The sequence below is a fragment of the Thamnophis elegans genome, chromosome 4 (assembly GCF_009769535.1).
Source record: "Thamnophis elegans isolate rThaEle1 chromosome 4, rThaEle1.pri, whole genome shotgun sequence".
NCBI lineage: Eukaryota > Metazoa > Chordata > Lepidosauria > Squamata > Colubridae > Thamnophis > Thamnophis elegans.
In genome coordinates this window covers 93,967,689-93,994,596 of record NC_045544.1, presented here as the reverse complement: position 1 = coordinate 93,994,596, position 26,908 = coordinate 93,967,689, and the positions used below count along the sequence as shown (strand labels likewise).

At 36.3% G+C, this 26,908-nt stretch overlaps 1 protein-coding gene across 1 annotated transcript in view; it reads right to left on the bottom strand.

The window, feature by feature from the left end:
- Nucleotides 1-9,030: 9,030 nt before the first annotated feature.
- EML4 (EMAP like 4) overlaps nt 9,031-26,908 on the bottom strand; it is a 128,221-nt gene continuing 110,343 nt past the window's right edge. The window contains exons 18-23 of the mRNA XM_032215322.1: nt 24,990-25,078; nt 22,637-22,734; nt 20,323-20,410; nt 15,092-15,190; nt 13,965-14,095; nt 9,031-11,865 (exon numbers count right to left, since the gene is read on the bottom strand). Of these exons, the coding sequence (XP_032071213.1) occupies nt 11,368-11,865; nt 13,965-14,095; nt 15,092-15,190; nt 20,323-20,410; nt 22,637-22,734; nt 24,990-25,078 (1,003 nt within the window). The 3' untranslated portion in view covers nt 9,031-11,367. The remainder of the gene's footprint in view (nt 11,866-13,964; nt 14,096-15,091; nt 15,191-20,322; nt 20,411-22,636; nt 22,735-24,989; nt 25,079-26,908) is intronic.

Here is a 26,908-nt window from a genome sequence, read left to right as displayed (position 1 = left end):
ACACACACATATCCCATTATCCTAGGCAGCCTATCCTGACTGTATGTTTGGCATTTCTTCATCCCAGCTCATTACATCTTTTTTGAAATGAACAAAATTGCAGGACCATGTTAAAAATTGTGCTACAGGTGGGTGATCAATCAAATTAAAAATAAAATAAAATCAATAAATACTTGTCTCTGAATTGTAATTCATACTGGACTTTTGTTTTCTACAAGAGTAACCTATTGCCACACCATTTTGGGAACACGCCAGCATTGCTAGATAATGTTTTCCAAACTAGGCTAGTCTGAAAAAGCTTAGCTTTGTGTAGGATGGTTGCACTCTGCACTTCTTTGTCTTCCTGCTAAAGTTGAGTTTAATATTTTCTAATGGGTCCAAGAGAAGAAAAACATAGCCTACAGATAAGCACATTCTTCCTCTGAAAGAGACTCACTATATAATCAGGTCATCCACTGTCCTGAAACTCAATAGTTTTTGTGTGCTCATCTAGTTGAAAGACTTTGTCAAATGGGGCAGAAGACGGATGTCCCAGAACTGTACCCAGCAGCCTTTCCCATTGGAGCTTCTAGGTTTTGCAAGTCCTCAAAGACACTGAACTGTTTCTCCAAACATCCCTCACATCCAAGCACATCCTGGCCATATTTGCCCATTGATGTTGGGAACAGAATTCATTCATATTAGGAATACCTTCATCTTGGAAAAGAGTGTTATTATTATTAGCATATGGTGTTGTTACAGTAGCCAGGAGACCACAATGCTATTGCAGAGCAGTAGTTTGGCTTGCCAAGATACGAGCCCTGTTATAGGAAATGCTCCTGTGCTTCACAACATATGCTACAGGATGGCAAGCTGGCTTCACAGCAGAGAGAAAGACAAATGGCTCTTCCCGCAGTGTCACCCAAGGTCCTTCCCCTTCCTGGACCTGCCTTGCAAGAGGATGCAGCAACTGGGAAAGTTTAGAGTTGTCAGAAATCTGACTGCCTGCACAGATTAACCAGCTCGTCTTCCCATCAAAGTGTATCTATCTATCTACTTGCACAGAGCATGCTTTTGAACTGTTAGGTGGACAGAAGCAGAGGCGAGTGACAGGTGCTCACCCTGCCATGCAGAGCTAGGGCTTGAACCGCCAGAGCTGAGACCGTCTCCAGCATCATTAAGCCACTAAGCCACCTCACTTCTTGGAAAAGACTGAGGCAGCAGAGTCTAAGAGAACTGAGAAAAGAACAACCTGTCAGTAGCAGGCAATGCTAACAACCTCCATTGCTTCTGCTGGCAAGAATGAGAACAGGGCTTTTAATTGGTGCAAGCATTGCTGCCTAAATTATGCACAATGTATTAAAAATGTGGATCATCACAAGTGACCTGATGAATCATCTTCCCCCTATACTTCTTAAGTATATACATCTTTTCAGTGCAAAGCACCAACTCATCAAGTACCCAGTCTCTGAGGAATCAAATCTCAATTAAAAGTGGTTTCCTTTCAAAATTTCCCCAAATATGTCCAGTTTTTAGATGAAATACTGGCAGCCATATACCTATCTTTATTGATCTCCAAATACTGTCCCAAAGTCAATTAGTGATGTGAAACAAGAATTCAGTCTAGATTGGACGCAGAAACAATATCACTTCTGAACTACCTGATGCAATAAGAACTGATGCTTGAATATCTCTGACCTGTTCTCCAAGAGGTTATGCTAAGAAGAGGCCATTTTTGAAATGCAAAGAGTAACAATGAAATTCAATTCTATGGAATTATTCTGCTGCTCATGCACTGTTTTTTTCCCCAGCTGCCAGTGTTCAATGCACAGACATGAAAAATCTCTGTTTGCTCAGTCATATGATTGTGATTTTAATAGCATTTATAGGCCGCCCTTTTCCCTGAGGGACTCAGGGCGGCTTACAATAACAAGGAAGGGGAGTGAAGACAAAACATAAAAAGAAATGTGCAATAACTGAAAAATACTAAAAACACAACATTCTCTCAGCATTCGGGAGGGGCGGAAGAGTTTATCCCCAGGCCTGACGGGCTAGCCAGATCTTGAGGGCTGTACGGAAGGCCTGGACTGTGGTCAGGGTACGAATCTCCACGGGGAGATTGTTCCATAGCGTCGGAGCAGCAACTGAGAAGGCTCTCCTCCGGGTAGTCGCCAGTCGGCACTGACTGGCGGATGGAATACGGAGGAGGCCCGCTCTATGCGATCTGATGGGACGCAGGGAGGTTATTGGCAGAAGGCGGTCTCTCAAATAGTCAGATCCACTACCATGGAGCGCTTTATGGGTGGTAAGTAAGACCTTGAATTGCACCCGGAGATCCACAGGCAGCCAGCGCAGCTCGCGGAGGATAGGTGTTATGTGGGCGAACCGAGGTGCGCCCACAATCACTCGCGCGGCCGCGTTCTGTACTAGCTGAAGTCTCCGGGTGCTCTTCAAGGGCAGCCCCATGTAGAGCACGTTGCAGTATTCCAGCTTAGAGATCACAAGGGCTCGAGTGACTGTCGTGAGAGCCTCCCGATTCAGGTAGGGCCGCAACTGGCGCACCAGGCGAACCTGGGCAAATGCCCCCCTGGTCACAGCCGATAGATGGTGATCAAAACTCAGCTGTGGATCCAGGAGGACTCCCAAGTTGCGGACCCTATCTGAGGGGTATAAATTTTGTCCCCCCAGCCTGATTGATGGTACGGTGGTCAAATTATTGGGAGGAAAACACAACAGCCACTTGGTCTTGTCTGCTATAAGGACATGGCTAGCAGTGCAGTCTGCTCCTCTTTCCAGGCATCTCATGTCATCCATGCATGTAATACATGAAGAAAGTAAATAATCTTGCATAAATCCCAGTCTTGTTATTATGGGATGCCTTTCTAAATCAATTGCCCTTTTCTTCATTGCTAGCAAATCCACCTTTATTCTCATTTCTATAGTTCAACTGAACAACTTGATCACTCTGTACTAAGCCTAAAGATTTTTCATAGATAAGAAAAAATCCACACTGTTATCATTTCACTGCCCAGTCTTTAAAAACTGACGATTGATAGACTTTGTCACTTCTGCCACCCTAACAACATGAAGAACAGGCCAAGAAAACCACAATGGGAGGTTGTAAAAACAGCTTGAAATCAATGCTAAGGGGTCCCCTGAGGAGAGGTAAGGCATCAATATGGTAGTTTCAATAAAGCAATGTCCTGATTCGTGTCCACTTTCTAAGCTACACAGCTGTAATAGTGTGTGAGAATAATCTTGGGAGGCAGAAGGGAGAGCCTGGCATTGACAATCAGAATTTAGAGATGTCTCAGCCCACAAAAGGAGGGATGGCATCGGAAACATTTCAGAAGGGACCCTCCCTATTTTTTTGAGAATAAGAGAAAAGGAGGAGAGAAATACCAAAAGATTCTGTGAAGGTAACTTTATAATAATTATAGAGCTAGCTCTCTTGGTTGCCGTTCTTTTCTGGACTACCTCACATAGCTAACAATAGTTCCTAGGGCTATTCAAATTTCCTCCCCTCCATATAAAAGGGAAAGAAAACAAATTGTTCCCATAACCATTTTTTGCAGAACTGCATGTGTTTTGTACATTTATCTGTCTGTTTGCAAACAAACAAAAGTTGCTGCAACAGGAAATCTATCGAGCTGCAAAGGCCCATTTCTATTCTCTCTTAAAAACCACTGAAGTTACAAAGCCAAAAAAATTACTATGCCAGGATTTTGCGACCAGACGTTTTTCACTATAGCTCTAATCATGGTTCTTGCATGCCATGGTGACAGGAGTGAAGGAACACAACTCAGAATTGATCTGAGTTGTTTGAATTGTTTGCAGAGCTTTGAAACTCTTTCTGGTTCACAGCAAAATAAGATATGCGATTTCCCTTTTATCTTCATTAGAGGATTAGTGAGCTGCAGAGTGCCCATTTGTCCACCCCCAAGGAAATGCCTTCAAATAATGGAAGCCTCTCAGGAAAGTGATATGAAAGGATGAGGAAGAAAGATAGGATGAACACCAATGTAGCACTTGGACCATCCCCAAATAAAACAATTCAAAGCACTGGGCAGCTTCAAATATTCCAGAGCAGAGTCAGAAGGAAACAAGTGGAGCTCCCTCCTACAACCATTGCTGTGGGTGGGATGAAGAGACCAGGAATTGCTTCTGCTTTTGTGCAGAATCTTGGCATGCAGATTGGACAGCTACCAGAGAACAAAGGGAACTTCACAACATAATGTACATCACAACATAAATGATGTACATTTTATAGATTGTTCACTAACACCATAAAACATGGCATCATCATGGCTTGTACCATGTGCATGGGAGTACCTTAAAGCTACCTAAGATAATGCATAGGATTGTATTAGTGTAGCCTTGTGAACTGATATTTTAGAGCGAGAACTTTGTACATTGAATGATTAATAGAAACAGGGATAAAATATGTTTAGTAACATCATTATGTAAGTATGTCAACAGTACCTGATTGAAAGTATTCTTCAGAGAATCAATCTCTGAATTTTACAGAGGTTGACTTCATGAAATAGATAGTACCACTTAGATTGTAGCAGAGCTCCATCTAGTGTTTAGTCGCACTGGAAAAATTGATTTAAGATTACACCACTTGTTTTATTAATATAAAGCCTCTTCCAGTTTATTTTTTCTAGCTTGCATTTGGAGCATTTAAATTCTCTGTTCACAAACTGGTCCACAAAAGACACAATTGGTAGTACTTTGTTGATCTTGAAAAAGCCAAACAAGTATAACAATTTTCAATTCTGGTTCATTGATTTATTCAGAGAGAAGGAAAGGGAAATAGAGACAATATCCTAAAGGTGATGAGGGATGCTATTTGCTTCTCAACCAGTCCAGAGGTGGTATTCAGCAGGTTCTGACCAGTTCTGGAGAACCAGTAGCAGAAATTTTGAGTAGTTTGGAGAACTCATAAACACCATCTCTGACTGGCCCCGCCCCCATCTATTCTCTGCCTCCCGAGTCCCAGCTGATCAGGAGGAAATGGGGATTTTGCAGTAACCTTCCCCTGGAGTGGGGAGGGAATGGAGATTTTACAGTATCCTTCCTCTGCCACGCCCACCAAGCCACGCCCACCAAACTGGTAGTAAAAAAAATTGAATCCCACCACTGCACCAGTCCCACACAAAAGATTTACTGTATGGGACAAACTTTAAAAAAGGAAGAAGCATAAGGGAAAATGCTTTACATGTCTGTGAAATTTTTCTTTCGTTTGTTTTTTGTTTTGCACAAAAAATGAACTGGAACAGTATCAGATTGTCTTTCAACACTGTTTGTTAGATTAGTTAGCAGTGTTAACTATTTAACACTGCTTTATTTAAGTTAGCAGTGTTAATTATAGTTAGCAATCCTTACTTGGGAGTAAGGAAGCAATTGACCACTGGATGGCTTGACACAACTTTGGATGAGGGAGGGAGCAAGATCCTTGGGCAAAAAGAGTAGGGTTAATCTGTACTGTTGCCTGTTAGTTTTAGATTATTACCTTTGAAATATTTAAGCTTTTAGGCAAGATTGCAAAGGCTGCAAAACATTCTTTTCTGGAAATGTGCAATCTTGCTTCAAAAGCACATGTGAAATGCATTTCAGAGTAATCTTGGAGAATCATGAGCCAGATGGTAGCAGTTAGATGTGACCCATTTTTTTTTTAAAATAAAACTTTGCATACTTTGGGAAACATTGGAGTTGTTTTTCCTTTTCTCATGTAGACACACAGTATAATTATTTTCTTTTTAGCTGAAATGTCAGTAAAGAAGGAAACACATACACACACACGTACAAAGCAACCATCAGTTTCAAATTAACTCTGAATTTTAAAGATCCCATAATTAATGCTGCATGCAGGATGTATGTGTGTCAAAAAAAATTAGGATGACAGCCACAAGCATGTAATTGAAGTATCACTTTTTAATTTGTGCCATGACACAAGAAACTGTCAAAAGAAGATTGTTTTAAGAGTTTTTCAGAGAAAAGCTAAATGGCTATTTTTCTGGGAAAAGCCATGAAGATTTTACAAAAGTGCATATAGTTAACAACTGAAACCACCACAAAAATGTGGGAAAGTTTCCCCAGGAATCCATAAATCCCTCAAAATGCATGTTCAGAATTGATTTTCTGTGATATTTATTGTTCAATTTTTATGCCACTCATCTCTCTGAGCAGCTTACAAAATATAATTCTCCCATGTAGTTTTTTTTGGCAGGAATGCAGAAAACATCGTCTCCTTCTGTTTTCTTTTTTCAAAATTTCAGTTCCAGCCTACAGCTCAGGATGTCTGGATGGTCGATTATTTAAGTACTCTGCTAAGCTTCCAGTTTCAGACAAATTTGGCCAAATGCTGTTACTTACTTGAAGGAGCACCTGTTTTTCCTTGACTTGACTCATATATTTATTAAAACTTTATTCTCCAGGTTTCCCCACATTTCAATAGGTACTATCTTAAACTGGAGAAACCCAAAGGTGTTTCCTAGAGTGCACTGTAATACTTTTTAGGTGCCAGCCCTCACATTTTATATTCATGGTGGTGATGATGGGGGTGGTCCATGCAGTTGGATGGATTTGGAAATAATCCAGTTTTTGAGAGTGGCAGAACAATACAGATGAAGAGCAGGCTAGGACACCAGCTGTCCATGTCACAGTTGGGTTGAATTATCATAACAAAACATTTTCTTTTGTTCTGTATTATGTCTATGGAGATTTTCAGTCATCCAGGTTAGGGTTGTCTCAAAGGTACTTTTTCAGAAGGCAACGGAACTTTATTTTTTGCTTTAAGATGTTTTGCTTCTCATCCAAGAAACTTCTTAAGTTCTTAATGATGGTGGAAAATTTATTTATACTCCTTGCAGTCATCTGGTTGTTAGCATTTTTTCTGAGCCATTCTGGCATAATGGTTAGAATGCATAGTGCAGGCTACTTCTGTTGACTGTCAACTGCCAAGCATTCTCACCTCAAAATTGACTCAGCCTTCCGTCCTTCCAAGAACCCAGATTGTTGGGAGCAATATGCTGACTCTTTAAACCATCATTTCCACCATAATTCAGAACTGAAGATGTTTTCTTGGGTGAGAAGCAAAATGTCAAGCAAAAAACATAAAGTCAAGTTGCCTTTTGAATAAGCAACTTTGGGGCTTTTGTTCTGTATGTTTTTCATTTGAGTGTTACAATCTTATCTCACTTATACATTGGTGCTGTTGTTAACATATCTGTCTCACAGGTCTGCTTGTTTGATTTAATGTGGTCTTCAAGGAAAATGGTTCCCTACTTCATCTATAATTATCTGCCCAAATTTTAATCTACTGGTCATGCAGAAGACTCAAAGACCGTTTGGAAATGTCAATATTGTATTCCTGTTTCAATTTATAGTCCTTGAACTATGTTCAACAACAAATCACTTCAGGATTATAAAAACACCCATCCCAAGTTGATGAAAAACTGTGGCAATTTTGCCAAGATTTTCATTCATCTTTTTTATACATTATAATGTATTACTTCAGGAAAAGACTTGCCATGGAACACCTTCAGTGAAAAGATGTGCATAGAGTATGAGCAATAGACCTTAACCCAATTTTATACAAAATTGTACAGCAGAAAATGTATTATCAGAGCCAAGGTGGCGCAGTGGTTAAATGCAGCACTGCAGGCTACTGCTAGATCAGCAGGTCAGCGGTTCAAATCTCACCGGCTCAGGGTTGACTCAGCCTTCCATCCTTCCGAGGTGGGTAAAATGAGGACCCAGATTGTTGGGGGCAATATGCTGACTCTCTGTAAACCGCTTAGAGAGGCCTGAAAGGCCTATGAAGCGGTATATAAGTCTACTGCTATTGCTATTATTGCTATTGCTATTCAGGCCATTTCCAGTAAAGTGGAGATTACTCCTTAATCTTCTTGCACTGTCAGGTAATCTTTTGCCCATGCTACTGAATGTGCTTGGAATCCTGTCATTTGGTTGGTTTTGAAACTTCCTACACAAATACCTCTGATTAGCATGTGCATCTCAGAAAAGCTGTTTCCACCAAAAAGAGGAAAATACAAAAATAGCTTCACATATCTTTGTGTAATTCAGTTGCAGAGATTATTTTTTTTTAAAGAAAAAGTATTTGATGGCTGGATTCCAATAGGCTTTTCCCAGAAATATTGGAATGTGTAATATGGATTGAAGGGAAAGAGCTTAGGGATCTCCGCCCAAGGAAAACAGATGGATAACCCAACACATTCCATATGTGCATGTATCCAATTACCGTATAATTTCTTGAACTTTGTGTGTTCTTTTTTTATTACAGGGTTATTGGGGTGTTGTATTTTGAGATGCCTAACAGGTTTTAGGATACATTTTACCTAAACATTTATTATATACATATGCAAGCTATTTTCTTTCTGGGTGAAATCATAGACATACCCCTCTGGCAGAGTCAAGCAACAGTTTTGTAACTGGGAAAGCAATTTTTATGTAAAAGAGATAAGGAGACCCAATTCTGTCTTAATTTGATATCCCTGCTTTTCCTCTCATTTTTCTATTATCAAATGGCTGACACTTTTGATGGTTTTTCCATTGAATTACTGAGAGGCAGCATAGTCTGCAAAAATGAGAAACTACATGATTCCAAGGTTGTCCACTGTTATTCTAAGCAATACATCATAATGAAATATTTTACTCAACTGACACCAAAATGACAGAGAACAAAATAGAACAGAGTAGATGAGGAATATGGAGTAGCAAGCAAGCAGGTTAACTCATGATTTCACCCCCATTCAAGATACTTTAGGATGATAAATGTAAGTCTGACTGCAAGGGCATTTTGACTTGGACATCCTGAATCATCCTTGCCCTGACCAGATATTGAACATGGAGCTTCATCATAACTTTTGATACAGAATAGGTTGAGTTGGCCTCATTTGCTCTGCCTCAAGCAGATCACATCTGCCTTGAATTGATTAGCGAACTGGAACAGCCCTGCTTTAGACTACTGAAATTCCAACATATGAACCAGGAAAGATATGAACAAGAAGAGATTGCTACATTAAGTTGATTCTTGTATTTTTATTATTATTTTAAATCTTCAGATTTTTCTGCCATGAGACAGGAATGCATGATAGACAGAATGGCTCAAACATCTTCACATGACACACTCAAATCATATTTCATTCACAATTTTACCCTAAAACATTTACAGTTAACATAATCCCACCCATTTCTATTATCACAGATTTAATTATTTATTGAACAGTAGTTGCCAGCAATCAAAAATTGTAAGGCTTTTTTTTCCTTTTCTCTTTTTTTTTGGCATTAAAAAATCTGTTAATCTATAACATGAGGAAAATCACAACTAATTCTCACTTTATATGGCAACCTCAAGATAATAGATAAATCCAAACAAAATGCTCTGTTTTTGTGTTACTCACTGAGGATGAGTTCTACAATCCATTTCATGTTAACTAAAATTACTAGAGCTATTTTACCTTACTATGTTTTTAAAAGCTGCATTATTCAGTTAATCTCTCCCTGTAGAATAGAGTGGAACAAAAATATGGGGGAGAATGTTTAATGAATCCCCTTTCTCCCTCTTTTCCTCCATCTATTATGGGTGGTTATAGAACTCACTGAAGCAGACCAGAAATTGTACATCACTGAAAATGGGCCTCCTCCTTTGCAGATAGATGCCACTTTTCCAAAGGAATCCATTATCTTGATGCAGTATTTGTATTCGTATTGCCCACAGGGACTATTTGGCAAAGTGGCCAATCATACACTGGAGCATTTAACAGTACAGCTTTTTAGATAAAGCAAAAGAGAGCAGTTGCTTGGAATTCACATCGTGGTTTCTGAAGATAATTATGTTGAGGTTTTCCGGAATGGATGTAAACAAAGATCTATGTGCACCTGTATGTATCTGTATGTGACAGTCTTTATGTTCCTTGGGAGTCCACATCAATTGTTAATGTTTCCACTGATGAATAGTGTAGATTACATACCTGATCTGTAGTATTTACTCCTGAGAAGTTAATAGAAGGGAATGACAGTTCTGATGCACTTTGGAATGGCACATTCACGTAAACGCTTGCACGCTTAAGACTTAACAAAGGTTTCTAAACACAACTTCTAAATAAGGTCTAAAATATCAGCACAATTTTAAAAAATCCTATGTAAGTAAAATATAAAGTAGGATGTTTTTCAACAAACGTTTAAACAGGAAAACCTAGGTATTTAAGAAAAAATGTAGCTGATGCATTTTTTTAAAAAAAAGGTATTTTTACCACATACTAAAATGCCATGATATCCCATAACTGGCCAGGTCCAGCTATCTCTGAGCTGCACGGCTTACAAAATTGGACAATAGAAAAAAGAAACACAGAGATAGAGAAAAAAAATTCAAAAATAGCCAACATTATCCAAGAAAATGGGGCATTTATATTACAGCTATTAAAAAGATGGCTGTAAAAAAGTCTATGTGAAAATTCCTTATTTTAAGGTTATTCCTAATTTTTTAAATAATTGAATCAATCATTACATAACTCCCAAGCATTAGATTTCATAGCTTAATGCTATTTCTCTAATATTTAATCTCTTATTGACAGTACTAATTGTATCTGAAGGTCAGATTTGAACTTGAGAATTAAAACATTTATCTTAATGAAGTTAAGTCAGTTTGCATTATAGTCACAGTTGGTGCTCTTGAATTTTAATATGTCAATGCAAGTAGTTCCTTGAAATTACGTATAGCAGTCATTGGGTAGAAAACTAAGCAGAAGTTGCCATCTTAATTTGGTTCTTTTAAGATCTATTATCATGGAACAAACAGAAGTATACTTTAATATGAGTTGTCTTAGGACAATCAGCAACCAAAGTAGCGGCTAGTAAGATTTGCTAGTTTTAGAAAATTGCATAGGTATTAATCAAGAAGGCAGTAAGCACAGCACTGTATGTGCCATTATGGTGTTGTGTTATTCTCCTCTCCTTCTCTTTTTAATGTAAAAAAAGAAAGGAGAGCTTCTTGAAGGGTTTTCATCAGGGTTACATTACATAGCAGGTATATTATTACCTAATGCTTCTGAATATAGTTCTTTCCCACAATATTCTCTACCTGCTTTTCTCAGTGAACTCTTCCTTAGTTATTTGTATCATGCCTCTTTCTCATAGCAATTTCAGAATTATATTTAACCTAAGATAACATTCTAGTTTTCTATTTAGCACTTGACTAGAACTGTCAAAATGAGTCCTTACAATAATCCAAATAGAAGTAGATCAAACTAACAAGGCTTCCACAGAAACTTGAGTGCTCCATGTCAGAGCTGCTTCCCTTCCTTACTTGAACCCTCTTTTTTTTTTTTTTTTTACAAAACAATGTGCACGGAGAGAAACTATTTAAAGATCATCTTGAGCTTCAAGTTGATAAGACACTGGAGAGTTTTCCTGCTGATCTTTGATAACAGTGGATTCACTCGGTTCCTCACTCATTTCACTAGATGGTTCTTCACAATTTGGCTCTCCTGGATCCAGACTGCTTCCCTCACTTTGCTCCTCATTCTGCTCTTCATTGGTCTTCACAGTATGTTCCACGTCACTCTCGAAGGACGGTGAAAAGCCATCCATTAAATTTTCACTGGCTGCCAGTTCATCCAAGGGTTGAATAAGGGATACAGGGATGCTTGGCTGTGTAAAGCTGTCTCTGGCAGTTACAGGCACTTTGTTTGTGGCCATTTCTACAGCAGTATCATTCTGTGGCAAAGTTGCTTTCTCAACAAGTCTCCACTGAATGATACTCATATCTTTGCCTCCAGTTGAAATTAAATGACTATCATTATGAGAGAAACTGACATTTGTTACATGACTACTATGGGCACTATATTTATGACTTGGAGCCTGTTAACACAAATAAAAAACAACAACATTGTTAAGATCAAGCTATACATCAAACATGATTAACTCAACTTCCAATTACATATATTTAATTAGGAAAATATACATCTTACCTTTCCAATGCATTGTAAATTTTAGCAAAGTACACATTTTCCCAAAATATAAATCATTACAATCTCAAACATGAATTCTATCGAAGTGTAATGCTACCGGTTACTTTGCCATCTATAAATATTCAAACAATAGATTTTACTTATAGAATAAGTGTGCAAGTTTCACAGGAAAGGGGTAGGTCCCACTCTTCTTGTAAATAACCCTGTTATAGGAGTGGGGAAGCTGCTAACCAGAATAATTGGTTTGCATTTTCCAGCAATCCTGGAAATCATTGGGTGTCCAACAGTCACTGGTTGCAATTGGAGTGCATTTGCATAGCACCAGAGACTGCTGAGACAAACACTCACAGCAACTTCAAGACAAAACAGGTAGGCTGAAAGGGAATATCTATTTGCAATGACTCTCTGAAATTACCCATTGTGAAGGCGGCTGACCTTCTGACCAGAAAACATCAGTAGTTCATCCTTGATAAATGCTTATGTGATTGTAATTTTATTTTAGAATGTCTGGCTTAGTTCAGTGCAACACTTGCTTTGCAGCTGTCTTTCGTGGTACTCTTTTTAAATTTGGATGCTATGCTATTGTAAGCAGATTGCTAGTTTAAATGGTTAGATTGCTTATCTTGAGTCTTTAGTTTGTGCTCTTCAGGCTGAAATTAGATAGCCAATTCAGCTGGTGTGTTTTATCACCCCCACCAACGCTTACTACAAAGACCCTCCATGAGAAGGGCAGTAGGGACAATTATTGTATCTGGCCAGAGTGAGAGTTGTGGATCATATGTAGAGCTGTGGACAATCACTTAAATGTGAGCAGTAATGTGTTGCACTTATAAAAAAAGCTAACAAAAGTCCTAAGGGTGCATTAACAGAAAGATAGAATCAAGATCATGTGAAATATCAGTACCAATTTATAATGCCCTGGTAAAAAATCACACTTTTGTTTTGGTTGCCACAATATAAAAAGACGTGGAGACTCTACAAAGAGTGCAGAGAAGAGGAACTAAAATGATTAGGGAACTGGAGACTAAAACATATGTAAAATGGTTGCAGATATTGGGTATGTCTACTTTAATTAAAAGAAGGAATAGGAGTGGTAATAGCAATATTACCAATATCTAAGGGGCTGCCACAAAGAAGAGGGGGTCAACTTATTCTCCAAAGCATCTTGAAGCAACGAATGGAAACTAATCTAGGAGACAACCAACGTAGAACTAAGGAGAAATTTCCTGACACTTAGAACAATTCATCAGTGGAAAAACTTGCCTCCAAAAGTTGTGGGTGTTGGAATACTGGAGTTTTTAAGAGAGATTGGACAATTATTTTTCTCAAATGGGATATGGTTCCCTGCTTTGAGCAGTGGGTTGGTCTAGAAGACCTCCAAAGTCCTTTATTATTCTGAGCTGTGATGGTGCAATGGTTAGAATGTAGTACTGCAGGCTAATGCTGCTGACTGCCTGCTGCCAGCACTTCGTCAATTCAATTCTCACTAGCTCAAGGCTGACTCAGCCTTCCATCCTTCTCAGGTCTGTAAAATGAGGAGCCAGATTGTTGTTGTTCGGGGCAATATGCTGACTCTGTAAACCACTTAGAGAGGGCTGTAAAGCACTGTGAGGAGGTATATTAGTCTAAGTGCTATTGCTATTATTATTCTATTTTCCTAGTAAACTAAATCATAAAATTTCTGTTCTGTCCTTTCACTGCAATCACTGTGCTGCCTACAGCTTAAAAACTACAAGTAGATATGAAATTAAAAAGAAAATGTAGTGAGAGAGTAGTAACTTAAACATTATACCTCCAGGTGACCAATCTAGTAAGGCAAAGGGACAGATTTTTTTCCTAAGTTATATTTCACCATATTCACCAACAATAACTGTTATGGGAAATTTGGTGCATAGTGTTATTTCTACAAGAATACATAGCCATATATTTAGTATAGTATACAACCTCTTTCTTCTCATTTCTGCTCTAAAACATTGCCCCTAAACTTACCTTTGCTTTGGAACAGGGATATTGAAATAGATGGACTTTACAAAAGTCATCAGCCACAGCTATCACTTTCCTATTATGGGACCTCACAAGGGCATTTATATCTGTTCCATCTGATCCTTCTGGCCACACTCCTTCATTATATAAGCACAAAAGAAAAAAAAACAATGTTACTAAAACAAGGGGAAAACACAGAGACTTATAGCTCTCAAGATGTTGAACTCCAATTCCTATCGGCCTTAGTCATCTGATAATTCTAAATGGTTACAAATTCTCTATTGGTTAGAAGAATTTTAAGAGATTAGCCATCCATTTAGAATACATCAATCAAAACTAAATAATCCAATGTATAATAATTGTCCTAGAAATACAATCTCTCCTATGTGTATGAGAAAAGACAAATGCTTTAGCTGACATGACAGAACCCAAAATATTTTCTAAGTTCTTTTATTACTTTAATAAGCAACAAAGAAAAAAACAATATTATTGCCCAAATTTAGGAGGCACATTTTTAAATAATTGAAATATATTAAGATAATAATGGAATGAATGAACTGAAGCCTTAAATCAAATGCAGATATAATGACAAATGTTTAATCTTTTCTTATCAGTGTTTTCTTACCTGGATAACGTTAAGATGTGTGGAGCTCATCTTGCAGAATTATTAGCCACAGAATGCTGACTAGGAATTCTGGGAGCTGAAATCCGCACATCTTAAAATTACCCAGTTGGGAACCCTATTTCTTATGACAACAAAGGAAAAGTTATATGCACAGACCTATGCCAAGTGACAAAATATATACAGGGAAATAACCTCAACATATACTTGTATTCAACCTCAGGTAACTTGTACAAAAAGCTGAGGTTTGTGTTGTGACATTGTGATAATAATTACATAATTATTTGCTAATAATTTGATTTGTAGTAGATGCTTATGGAATTTAACAATTTTCCCTTAGATTATATTTAATGAAAAAGAAAACACTGGAATGATTTTATTTACAAAGTCAATTTAAAGAAACAACAACAAAATAGTTAAAACACTCTATGAATGGTGTAATCTTTGTATTTTCCAGAGTAGACTGATTTTAAACTTAAGAATAACAATTAAATAGGAATATAGTACTCACCAAATACCTGAAACCCCAGCACACAAGTATATGTTGTCCAATCTATGTCCTTACAATCAGAGCGGTTCCTTATCAGTTTACAGCCATTTGGAATGTCCCCTTTATAAAAATACATAACTGGCATTGAAATAACTATTTATAATTTCCAATTGTATCCTATTTTTCCATCCCTAAGGTTCTCAAAGTAACTCTCAGAACAAAAACACCGAGAAACATAAAGCAATTAAAACCCAGTTAAAAGCATCAACTAATCATTATCATTCCAATTCAAAAGAGCTGGTTGAAATGAAATGCCATGTGCCCAAAGAGAGAGAAATGGTAAATCTGTGGAAGGAACTTATTCCATATCTTGGAAACAATAGGAGAAGGTCCTCTCCTCTATGCCTAAACATGGGTCTCTGAAATTGGCAGCATTTTTAACAAACAACAGATAAGTAACAGATTAACAGAGTTGGAAGGAACCTTGCAGATCATCTAGTCCAACTCTCTGCCCAAGTAGGAGACCCTACATCTGCCTCTACCTAGGACAGAGGTTCTTCTGTCCACTTCTGTGTCTGGACAGCCTCAAACTATAATTATATAGTTTGTACTGTATATAATTATATAGTAAAATAATATTACTGTGAGATTTGTTTTATCTATCTATCTATCTATCATCTACTGTATCTATCTATCTATTAAAAAGCTAAATAAAAACTGTCAAATATTTTGAGTTTGAGTAACTGTTGTTTAAATGGGTTTACAAGCAGAGTATGTTGCAAATTTAAAGTTTTTCACTATGCTATCCTTTGTTATTTAGGTATTGCAAGCATTTGTTCTCCAAAGCAATGGTGGTCAAAAAAATTATTCTACATTTCATGTATTATATTAAATAAGGACTCAAAGATACAATGGAAATAAAATCTAAATACTGAACTATCTTTTACTGTAGGAAAAATAAAAGGCTAAATAGTGGCTTTATGGTTTTGTTTTGTTTTTATAAAAAAGAACATTTTTTAAAATAATAAATAATGCTTATACAGGTAGTCCTCTGCTTGCAACGGTTCATTTAGTGACCATTTAAAGTTACAACAGCTTTGAAAAAAGTGACATGACCATTTTTCATAAAATTTGGACTCTTGGGAACTGACTCATATTTATGATGGTTACAGTGTTGCAGAGTCATGTGATCACCCTTTGTGACCATCTGACAAGTGAAGTCAATGGGGAAACCATATTCACTTAACAACTGTGTTACTAGCTTAACAACTGCTAGTATTGTGGCAAGAAAAGTTGTAAAATGGGGCAAAACCCATTTAACAAATGCCTCACTTAACAACAGAAATTTTGGGTTCAATTGTGGTCACACGTTGAGAACTACCTGTAGTTCACATTATAAACCAATAGCTTGAAAGTCCGAGAATTAGGGGTGACACAATCATGTTAATATAAAGTCAACAATTTCAGCAGACTGGTATATATAATTATCTGCATATGCTACATTCCGGTGCAACATGAATGAGTTTTTCTTTTTTCTCTTTCTGATGAATAAAGAAAGAATAAAGAATTCACATATCTTGAAAATTTGGGTCCTAGCTACTTTAACTTACATTCTGGACTATACAACTGTTTGCCAACAATAGGTGCTAATAAAATGTAAATTCATAGTAACTGACGGAGGGGGATAAAATTTTAAACATTCCTTCTCTTTGAATTTTTATCCATTGATTCATTCAATAGCTTTAGACATATTGATGTAATTTTATTTCTATACAAATGAATTTCACATTATTACTATAAAAAAAGAAAAGCCTCCAAAGACACTCTTCAGTGACATTTATGCATGAAGCTTTTTATGCTATCTCTGTGCCAAGGTGGCGCAGTGGTTAAATGCAGCACTGCAGGCTACTGCTAGATCAGCAGGTCAGCGGTTCAAATCTCACCGGCTCAGGGTTGACTCAGCCTTCCATCCTTCCGAGGTGGGTAAAATGAGGACCCAGATTGTTGGGGGCAATATGCTGACTCTCTGTAAACCGCTTAGAGAGGCCTGAAAGGCCTATGAAGCGGTATATAAGTCTACTGCTATTGCTATTGCTTAAATGGATCAGGATGGACAGATGTTATTACTTTAAAGCTCTGTTATAAAGGAGCCCTGGTGGCGCGGATAGAATGCAATGTTGTAGGCTAACGCTCCACATAGCCTGGAGTTTGATCCTGGCAGGCTGAAGGTTTACTCAGCCTTTCATCCTGCTAAGGTCAGTAAAATGAGGACCTATATTGTTGGGGGCAATATGCTGACATTGTAAACTGCGCAGAGTGTGCTGTAAATGTAAAGCACTATGGGGTAGTAGATACCGTATTTTCCGGCGTATAAGATGACTTTTTAACCCCAAAAAATTATTACAAAAATTGGGGGTCGTCTTATACACCATACCAAAAAATCAAAAGAAAAGAAAAAGCAATGCCACCAAGCAAAAAGCCGCGCCACCACCAGCGCAGACGCCGGCCTTTCAATCGATAACCTCGGCACTCCTCGCCTGGGCACATGGATGGATCAGCGCTGGGATGGCTTAGTAAGGTCTGGCTGGCGGTCTGGAGGAGGAAGGTGCTGAGCTCAAACTATGAAAGCCCGGCACTGGGGAGGCCTTCAGCTGGCTCGCAAGCACCTGAAAGTAGGGGGTCATCTTATACACCCAGTCGCCTTATAAGGCGGAATATACAGTAAATCTAAGTGCTTTTGTTATATGCCATAGGTCCAGGTTACCTGTGAGACTGATTCTACCTACAGAATCTACCTCTCCTACCAAATCAGATAGTGTCTGTCCATTTCTAATCCCTTCCCTTAAGCAATGTCATTTTAGAGATCTAAGAAGTTTGCATTTCTGTGCCAGCCTATTTCCTATCAAATACCCTTCACTTTGAAGTTTTGCAGCCCTTTACCTTCTTAACATTTGGCTTTCCCTCCCACGCCTTGAGATAGGGACAGGTGATAAAGGATTAAATGAGGGACTGCATGTGGAAGCTTAACGTTAGTGTCAGGGTTTTAATGTTTATGGTTTTAATCATGTGTTGTTTGTGTGCAGATGTTGTTTTAATTGTTGATCAGCAGCCGCCCAGATTTTGATATAAGATGGGCAGCTATATACAGCTTTTAAATAAATATATGGAAATAATTAAAATTACTGTTAATAGTAAGACAAGCCATGTTCAAATTGAACTTGACTCCTGCTAGTTATGTAGATGCATGCATGATTTCTTGGCAAGATAGCCATTGCCTTCTTTTGGAATTATTATTTTTTTGCTAGAACAATCTAGCAATCTTCAATTTACAGTTAAAAGCAGGAACACTTGAATGAAATAGTTTTGTAATTTGTATGCAAATCCACTTTAAATTGGGCCAGAATTGAATAACTCATATCCTGCATATGCCATTATTTCATATGCCATTATTCTTTACTACTACAGAGTAACAATTTATAAAAGACAGCAGAGATGTCTATAGAACCAGGGGGACTCTTCATAAGAGTTTATTGTTACCTCACTGTTATTCAGTCTTATTTTGATTAGTAATGTTCATATCCTGGATAGCTCCAAGCTCATTTAAAGTATACCACAATTGTTTAAGATATTTTAACTTAATTTTGTCTTTCAGGTCTATAGTAAGCATTATTTTGGTAATCTAAAAGAAAACCCTACAAAGTTGTGACAATATGGCTGAATGTAGCCTGCCAGTCATGGGTTTTCCTAGGTTAGGTATCCCAAATGTGCAACAATACCAAAAGATTTTACTACCTTTGGGCTAGGGAAAATAATTTGTTTGGTAGGTCTAATGAACATGGAACATTTTTAATTCTTAAAGTTTCCTAAAATAAAAGAATATTAATAGTGCTAAAATAATTACTTTAACTATTATATCAATAAAGAAGAAATTTGATCAAGCAAACATACCTAATACTTTCAAGCTATAAATTATACTCTGACATACTCTGATATAAAATTAACACAATTAATACAATACAATAGCAGAGTTGGAAGGGACCTTTGAGGTCTTCTAGTCCAACTCCCTGCCTAGGCAGTAAACCCTATACAGTTTCAGACAATTTTTTAAAATTTTTCAAAACAAACACAACACATAAAATTTTCCTTCTTTACATACTGTAGAAAGTGTATCAGTTGGTTACAAAATGCTTTCTTACATCTCTTCCACAGTCATCAAGCATAATTCATATTAACTCAAGTATTTTAACTCAGTTATTTATACATGTTACCCTTATCATACCTCCATTTTATTTGACTATAATTGTTTAAACGTCCTTCATCATAAAATATACCAAGATTTAATACATAACCACATACTGGCATTTCATTTAATATTTCTAAAATCCTCCAATAACACTGAATCCTTATGTCCTATTCTAGCTAAACATCCATAATATTTAATAATAAAGTTTTCTAATCATTCTTTCCAAATCACTGCTTGCAATTTTCACCCAGTTTCCTTATGTTGTACCCATACATATATATAGGTTGTCATCATTATCCCTCTTTTATTTGATTATATCCTGTATCATAACATTTTCCCCCTAATAATCAAAACTTAATTGTATCTAACTTAGTTCTTTTTATTAAGCTTTGTATATAATCCAAAAGGATTTCTAATCTTCCTTTCATAGGTACCATTCAATATTCATATCCAATTTTTACTTATCATAACACTACACATTGTATACATTATTATCATTATCAATTATGTATTTAACTATATCTATTATCGCTAAATTTCACTAAGTTTAACTAGTTCTTCCCAAGCAACTTAGAACTGGGGAGAAATTCCCTGACAGTTAGAACAATTAATCAGTGGAACAGCTTGCCTTCAGAAGTTGTGAATGCCCCAACACTGGAAGTCTTTAAGATGATGTTGGATAGCCATTTGTCTGAAAGATTATAGGGTTTCCTGCCTAGGCAAGGGGTTGGACTAGAAGACCTCCAAGGTCCCTTCCAACTCTGCTATTGTATTATTGTATCTCATATCTCAGCACCTCTTTCATAAAGTGTTAATTGATGCCTTTGCAGAGAAGGAGCTATATTTGGAATTAACATTAAGAACAAAATAACTTTGAATAATATGGAAGATCAGGTTATAGAAGGTCAATTATCCTCTGTCAACAGGCATTCGATGTACTGCAAAAAATTGTCTTCTTATGATTCTTAGCATTTTTCTACTATGGAAATAATTGCAATTTTATACTCACAGTATAATATTTCATAATCTCCTGAGTTGGACATTATGTATTTGTTTTCTGGGGACCAATCAAGATGTGTAATATAGCTGGAATGTCCCTAAAATACATATAAACAAAAAAAGATAAAGAAGCTGTCAAAATTCCAGTTAAAACAGTGATTTTTCCCTTTTTTACCTTTTATCTTCCCTTTAAAATGTTCAAATAAACAAATCGATATGGTAGTTTATAAAACTAATCCGCCAAGTTCGTACTTTGATGGGAATGAACTAGAAGTCCATGAATGGATTTCAATTACCATAATTCCCAGTCAGCCCTGTTGAAATTTAAGCATATGGCAGACAGATGCAAATCCCTGCTTTAATCATTTCATTGTGTGAGTTTCCTCCTTCTCAAGTGCAGTGATTTCCCTATACATAACTGATTTCATAGCAAAAACAAATCTATCTGTCAATCACAAGTGAACTTGGGCAAACAAGATTTGTATGAAATGGAAGGCTGCAATTTACCCTTCGACTGAAAGGGTGGATATGCAATAACATAAATGTTCTTTGTGAGCAGTTATGTATAGACCTTGTTTCATGCCAAGGATAATAGGATGCCAAATTCAACTGGTTTACATGAATGAATTTGCTTTTACAATATTCACAGTCGCTCAGGAAAACATGCAGTGGGCTCAGAAAAAAGAAGAAAGCTCCATCTGTTTTTTTTCTCTCCCCCTGCCCTCCATCTGTTATCCTGAATCTTTAAAAATTGAGAAGCTAGCACTAACATCAATTACCAGACATTGCTGGACTTTTGGCAGCTGTTAACATTTTTCCAGAATTTAGAAAATAGAAATTTTCTTCTATTTTAAATTTAAAGAGACTCTTTTGTGCAAAAATATCCCTTTGACTAAATCATGTGAGAGTTGAAGATCACATTGCTGAAACAGTCTAAATAGTTTACACTAGATGTATATTTCTATAAGCAACCACCATCTCTTCAGTGGCAGTCATAACAAGAGAGTTATTTTATATTTCATTTCTGACATACCATATGCATATGTGACAAGTACTAGCACTTCACTCGAATAAAAACTGCACGTACTACATTAAAAACTCTGAACTATGAAGGATAGGAGAAAGTTATGAAGCGAACGAATAGCATACAGAGCTATCACAAAGTGAAATAGTACTATGATCCTATTAAATGTTTTACCAGTCACACCTTTTATTATCAGATAAGTTATAATTTATTATTTTTATTCTGCCAAGTATCAGAGTCATAACAGTTTACACTAAAAAAATATAAAATTAGAGTTTAAAAAGGCAAACTAAACTTTAAATTTAAGCTGGAAAAGCTTAACTCTGTTGCTGCTGCATGAGCTCTCATGTGACCTCCAGGTGGTGGTGGAGCATACAAAAGATGCTATACTCTCTATTAATCCAGACCTAAAGTACAGATCTAAAATCAAGATCTAAAATTAATACCCAACTCTGAGTATTTTGTCTAGAAACAAATTTACTAATAAAAAGAGTGAAAAATATTCCAGAGCCCTTCACTCCCTGAAACTTTTTGGAAAAGGTATATTTTGGTGAAACTTGGGTTTAAAATAAAAGGCAGAATAAGCAGATCTCTTTTTACTGTGATTTTCCAAACTAATATATGCAATTTGTTTTTTCATGTGGGGCAATTGTTTAAAATGGAAAAGTGTCTAGCCTCTCGATATCTGCATTTTAAGTATGTCAGTCTAATAAATTAGGATAGAGAATTTGAAATGTCAAATTAGCATTCAAAACTGAAAGGTATATGTGCATTACATTGACAAAAAATGCTTTTTAACTTCCACATGTCCAGAATAATATATCAGGATTTGAACAATGGTACTGTATGAAGCTCTGTGGCAAAAAATGGAACCTGAAGCAGGTTTTGGGGTAAAAATAAAATAAAACCAACTACAGAAATAATGAGCATGGAAATCATGGAACTCTATCATATTTTACCACAGTTAAAAGCAAATTTTGCTTATATTTAAATTGGAAAAAATGTTTTGTATATATACCTTCATGCCCTAAAAGTAAAAGACACTATATTCTTAAGATAACTTTAAGAAGTGGTATTTCAGGATAACACTGGGGTCAAGTGATAAGAACACAATATTAATTGGATATATTTTAAATAGAAATGTGCTATTTATTTCCTGTACCATCAACCATCAGAATTAAGGTTCAGTATGGTATTACTTACTGGGATCTAGACAGTACCTGGATGAGAAAACAGCTAAATCTGTATGCATTCCACTTTTACTTACAAAGTTAAAAAAGTATTACGTTACAGTTCTTACAGTGCACTTTCCATATCTGCTGTACTTTCTTCCATTTTCTGTTACTATGTAGAGGTAAATGAAGTTGTCGTGAGAACCCACTGCAAGAAAGGTGCCATCTGTAATGCAAGTTAAAAACAAAGCATAATTGGACAGTGCAAAACTCTCTAGCATATCATGTATGAAAAGGTTGTAGATAATAACATAAATAAACGTAATCCAAAGCATGTACTTTATTTCACCTATTGAAGGAAAATGATAAGCATTCAGAATATTTTAATTTTCATATAAGACTGTTAACTATTAAGGGTCTTGATAATTATGTACCATCAGTGTTATTTTTAGCAACCACATAGGTTTTCTCCATGACAATTTGTCCCAAATCTGGCCCCATCAACATTGTAACTGAGTTCATCCATCCTACTGCTTATTATATTCTACTCTTTCCTTTTACTTTCCCCTGAATTACAGACTTCTTCAGACAGCTAGATTTTTCATGATATGTCATAAGTATAATTATTTCAACTTAGCCACTTGTGCCTTGAGTATAATCTTCTAATTGTATTCTTAAGAGTCTTCTACAACACCTAATCTCAAAAGCATAAAAACCCATTATATCCTGCTTCTTCAAGTTCAGAATTGGCTGTAGAGAATGCTCTATCAAAGGAAAGTCATAGAGAAAACTGAGAACTTATATAAATTAAGTTCCACTTATAGAATTATTTCTGCCTAAGTTTTCAGTATCTCTAGTCTTTGGCCAAATTCTTTTTGTGTTGTGTCATTCAATTCCATATCAAATTGACCAAAGTAGGATATCAATGGTTTTCTTCTGGTAGACTCTCAAGATGCAATTTGCAAATTAGCCACAAATATCTTCATGACTTAAAAATAAAATAAGAATGACCCCAAAATTAAATTTATAATGTGCAAGAATTGTTAACAGAGCTAATGAATGGCTTTTAGTAGTAAAAATAAAATTTGCATTTGCCCAATCAGAGATATGTATTAATGATGGTTTCGTATCAACTTGTATAAGCCTGTTCACTCAATCGAACATCAACTCAGTAATATATTATATGGGATTGGAATATTTCAAATATCATATTTTCCTATATAAATCTGTTTCTCCATTAAGATCATCTAGCAAAACGTATTTTAATTTCTTCTAAAACAGGGAAAACCCAAAATAGAGACTGGAACATTTCTGTGATTAAACTAAGTTTCTGTTCACATTTCACTATATTCACATTTGACACACTTAGCTTGAACAGTTTTCTGAAGTGCCTGCAAATAATAATTAGTTCAAAAACAATATGAAACACAGCTTAATTAAACTCTCAGTGGCTCTTTAAAAGTATCCTATTCAGACAAAAAGACTCCATTTCCCCCTACAAAGGCAGAACATCTTAAAAAGCTTTAATGTAATTGCCCTAGCAATGCTGCCTACATGATAAGACAATTTGTTTAACAAGAAATGGTTATGGTTAGAAGTAGACTCCCTGAAACCAAGAAAGCAAAGTTAAACGTATTTTGTTTTGTACATGGATGGATTTGTATATGGCTCTTTTGTACATGGCTAGATTGATTCTGGATCATTCTGGTTTCTAGCAAAATAAAATTGGGAATCTTTTGGTTGTTCTAGATTTCAGCCAGGTTCTTGATGGTCTTTTCTCCTCTGCTTCGCAGTGCATTAGCCCACCTGTCAATTGTCCCAATGCTCTTCTTTCTTCCTCCTTTACAGTTAATGTGCTTGAATTCAAGCACGGCATAACACTGTCAGCCCTTCCCTACTTGCCTTCTTCTTCCCTATTGACATAATCTATTATCTTTTTAAGCATTTTCTCTCACCCTTCAGCATTTGTGTTCCAAGTTGGAGAATTAAGTGCCAACTTCAATCAGAAAAAAGTCCACTTTTTGAACTGCTGCCAGGGCTTTTATCTGCCAGGATGCTATTTTCTATATGAATTTGCATCACTACTTCCTCTATTAAGTTACTATTTAGTAAGGTAAGCTGGCAAACAATACTGTTGATTCAGGTGAAGTAAATCCAAATTCAAACAAAAAACCACTGTTCCATATTGCTTTACTTATTTTATTAAGTTATCATTTTTCAATGTGGGAAAATAATTTCAGTGGTTAACATAAATTTGTTCTTACTTATAGATATATTATTTACTTAGCATATAGTATACATACATAGAATTCTAATAGATATAACATTTCCCTAAGATTTAAAAAAACACAATAAAATATGAATGTTAAAAAGATCTATATTAAGATACAGTGTTGTTCTTACTTAAAACACTCAATTTAGAATAGGTGACATGTATGAAGAAATGAACAAAAGGTTCAAATGTATTACAGTTCTCCATACCTACTGTGTAGCGCATCACAGAAAGCTGCTCATTGCCATCTGTATGGATTGAAACCAAATCTCTTGTTTCAGCATCCAAAACAAACCACCTGTGAAGGAGAAATAGAAATGTTCTTTAGAAGGTTACTGTGAATTTTATAAAATGACGTAACTGGTTTGACTTCTGGTTAAATGTTGCCCTAATAATAAATCAATAAGTATGTTTTTGTTCACAATCATTTCCAAGACAGTCTCAATATCTAAAAATGGGGCATATAGTATGTATTATTAAATAACCTCTTCTTGGGTCATAGGTCCCACTTTTTATTTTAATATTTGTTTCCATAAAAATAAGACATGGTTTTATTTTCTTTTGACCCCTGAAATAAGCACTTGGCTGTATTTTCAGGGAAGTCTTATTATTTTTGAGGTGTAGGAGGCGGCAAGTGTGGTCACCTCATGGCTGCTGCTCTGTTACAATATTTTCAGGAGGTGGGTTATTTTCAGGGGAGGGCTTATTTTAGCACAAATGATCAAAAACCTGATTGGGCTTATTATCCGGGGAGGTCTTATTTTTGGGAAAACAGGATATTTGCTATTATTTTGCATCCAAAGACTGCAAAAGTTAAAACTGGTAATGTATTCAGATAAGGTTAGGCACTTTGGGATGACTAAAATGCACAACAGGCCCATTAACCATTAAAAAAACCACTCACTTTAATAACAATATGTAAGGTTGCCTCTGAATTTCAATGATTGTACTGGCAAATTGAAAAAAATGGGCTTGGAACTTGGGGCCTGTGGATTGCCAATCCCTGGCACATAAGATCTGTGATTTTAAGCATATGCTTAATTTAATGTTATTTAATGTTTGTACATAAAGAGTTATTTAACCTAACCAAATGAGGGCATCATCATCAAGCAACATGAGCCCCACTGAGGACAACTAAGTACTAAGTACTGGGAATTAATAAGAACAGCATCAATGTCTTAAAGTACCAATGTCTTAAAGGTGCTCCTCTTCTTTATCTGTCTGCACTAGGGATTCAGTACTACAGAATAGCTTTGAGATCAAATCTTAGAATCACATTTAAAACATCACAACATAAACAGTTATCAGGAATAAGAAATGTTCTTCACAAATACCTCCTGCATTTCAGAACAATTTTAGTCACATCTGTTAAGAGTCAATTTATTAGCACAACATGGTGGGGAAGTTTTATATAGCTTTTCTCTGGAACTTCTATGAATTTCATTTTACAGTAGCTGCTGATATAATACAAAAAGTACAATCCTAAACTGATTTCATGGGTAGTTTAAGAACCACAATCAGCTGCATTCTAGACTCTCTGAAATAAACCAACTTATTTGCTGAACATTTTGTACAGGGTCTGCAGCCAAAGATTCAGTAGCATTTAAAATCTAGCATGCCTATCTAACAATGTTTCTAATTAGATTGTTCAAATGGCTACTCAAACACAATAATTTCTAAATAAGAAAAAGCCTGAACCAAAGGTTATGACTCTTAAATGAGTTGACTGCAAAGTTCCCACTACCACTAGCAAGGAAAATAAAATAAATTCCATCTGGTAAAGAGTATATTGCTGCCTCTAATATAGCAGCCAGATATAGCAACAGGCACCAACATATGACCAACAAACCTTTAACTCATTTTTTCCTGTGAAATACCCTCTAGCTTATCTCCAGAACCTTCGTTATTTCTGTGGAAATCTTGGGTACTGGTAAAAATATTGTGAATGTATTTTAACAGGACAGCACAGATATAATAGTATCTCAGCTACCCTTATCTCTCTTTCTGGCTCTGAATCCTTTGTTGATAACATAACAGGAGAAGAAATATCCTTCGTATTTTAGATAGTGCTTCTTATTCTACTGTCACAACTTCAACATTTTCAAAAATATTTTGTCTTTCCCCTCTG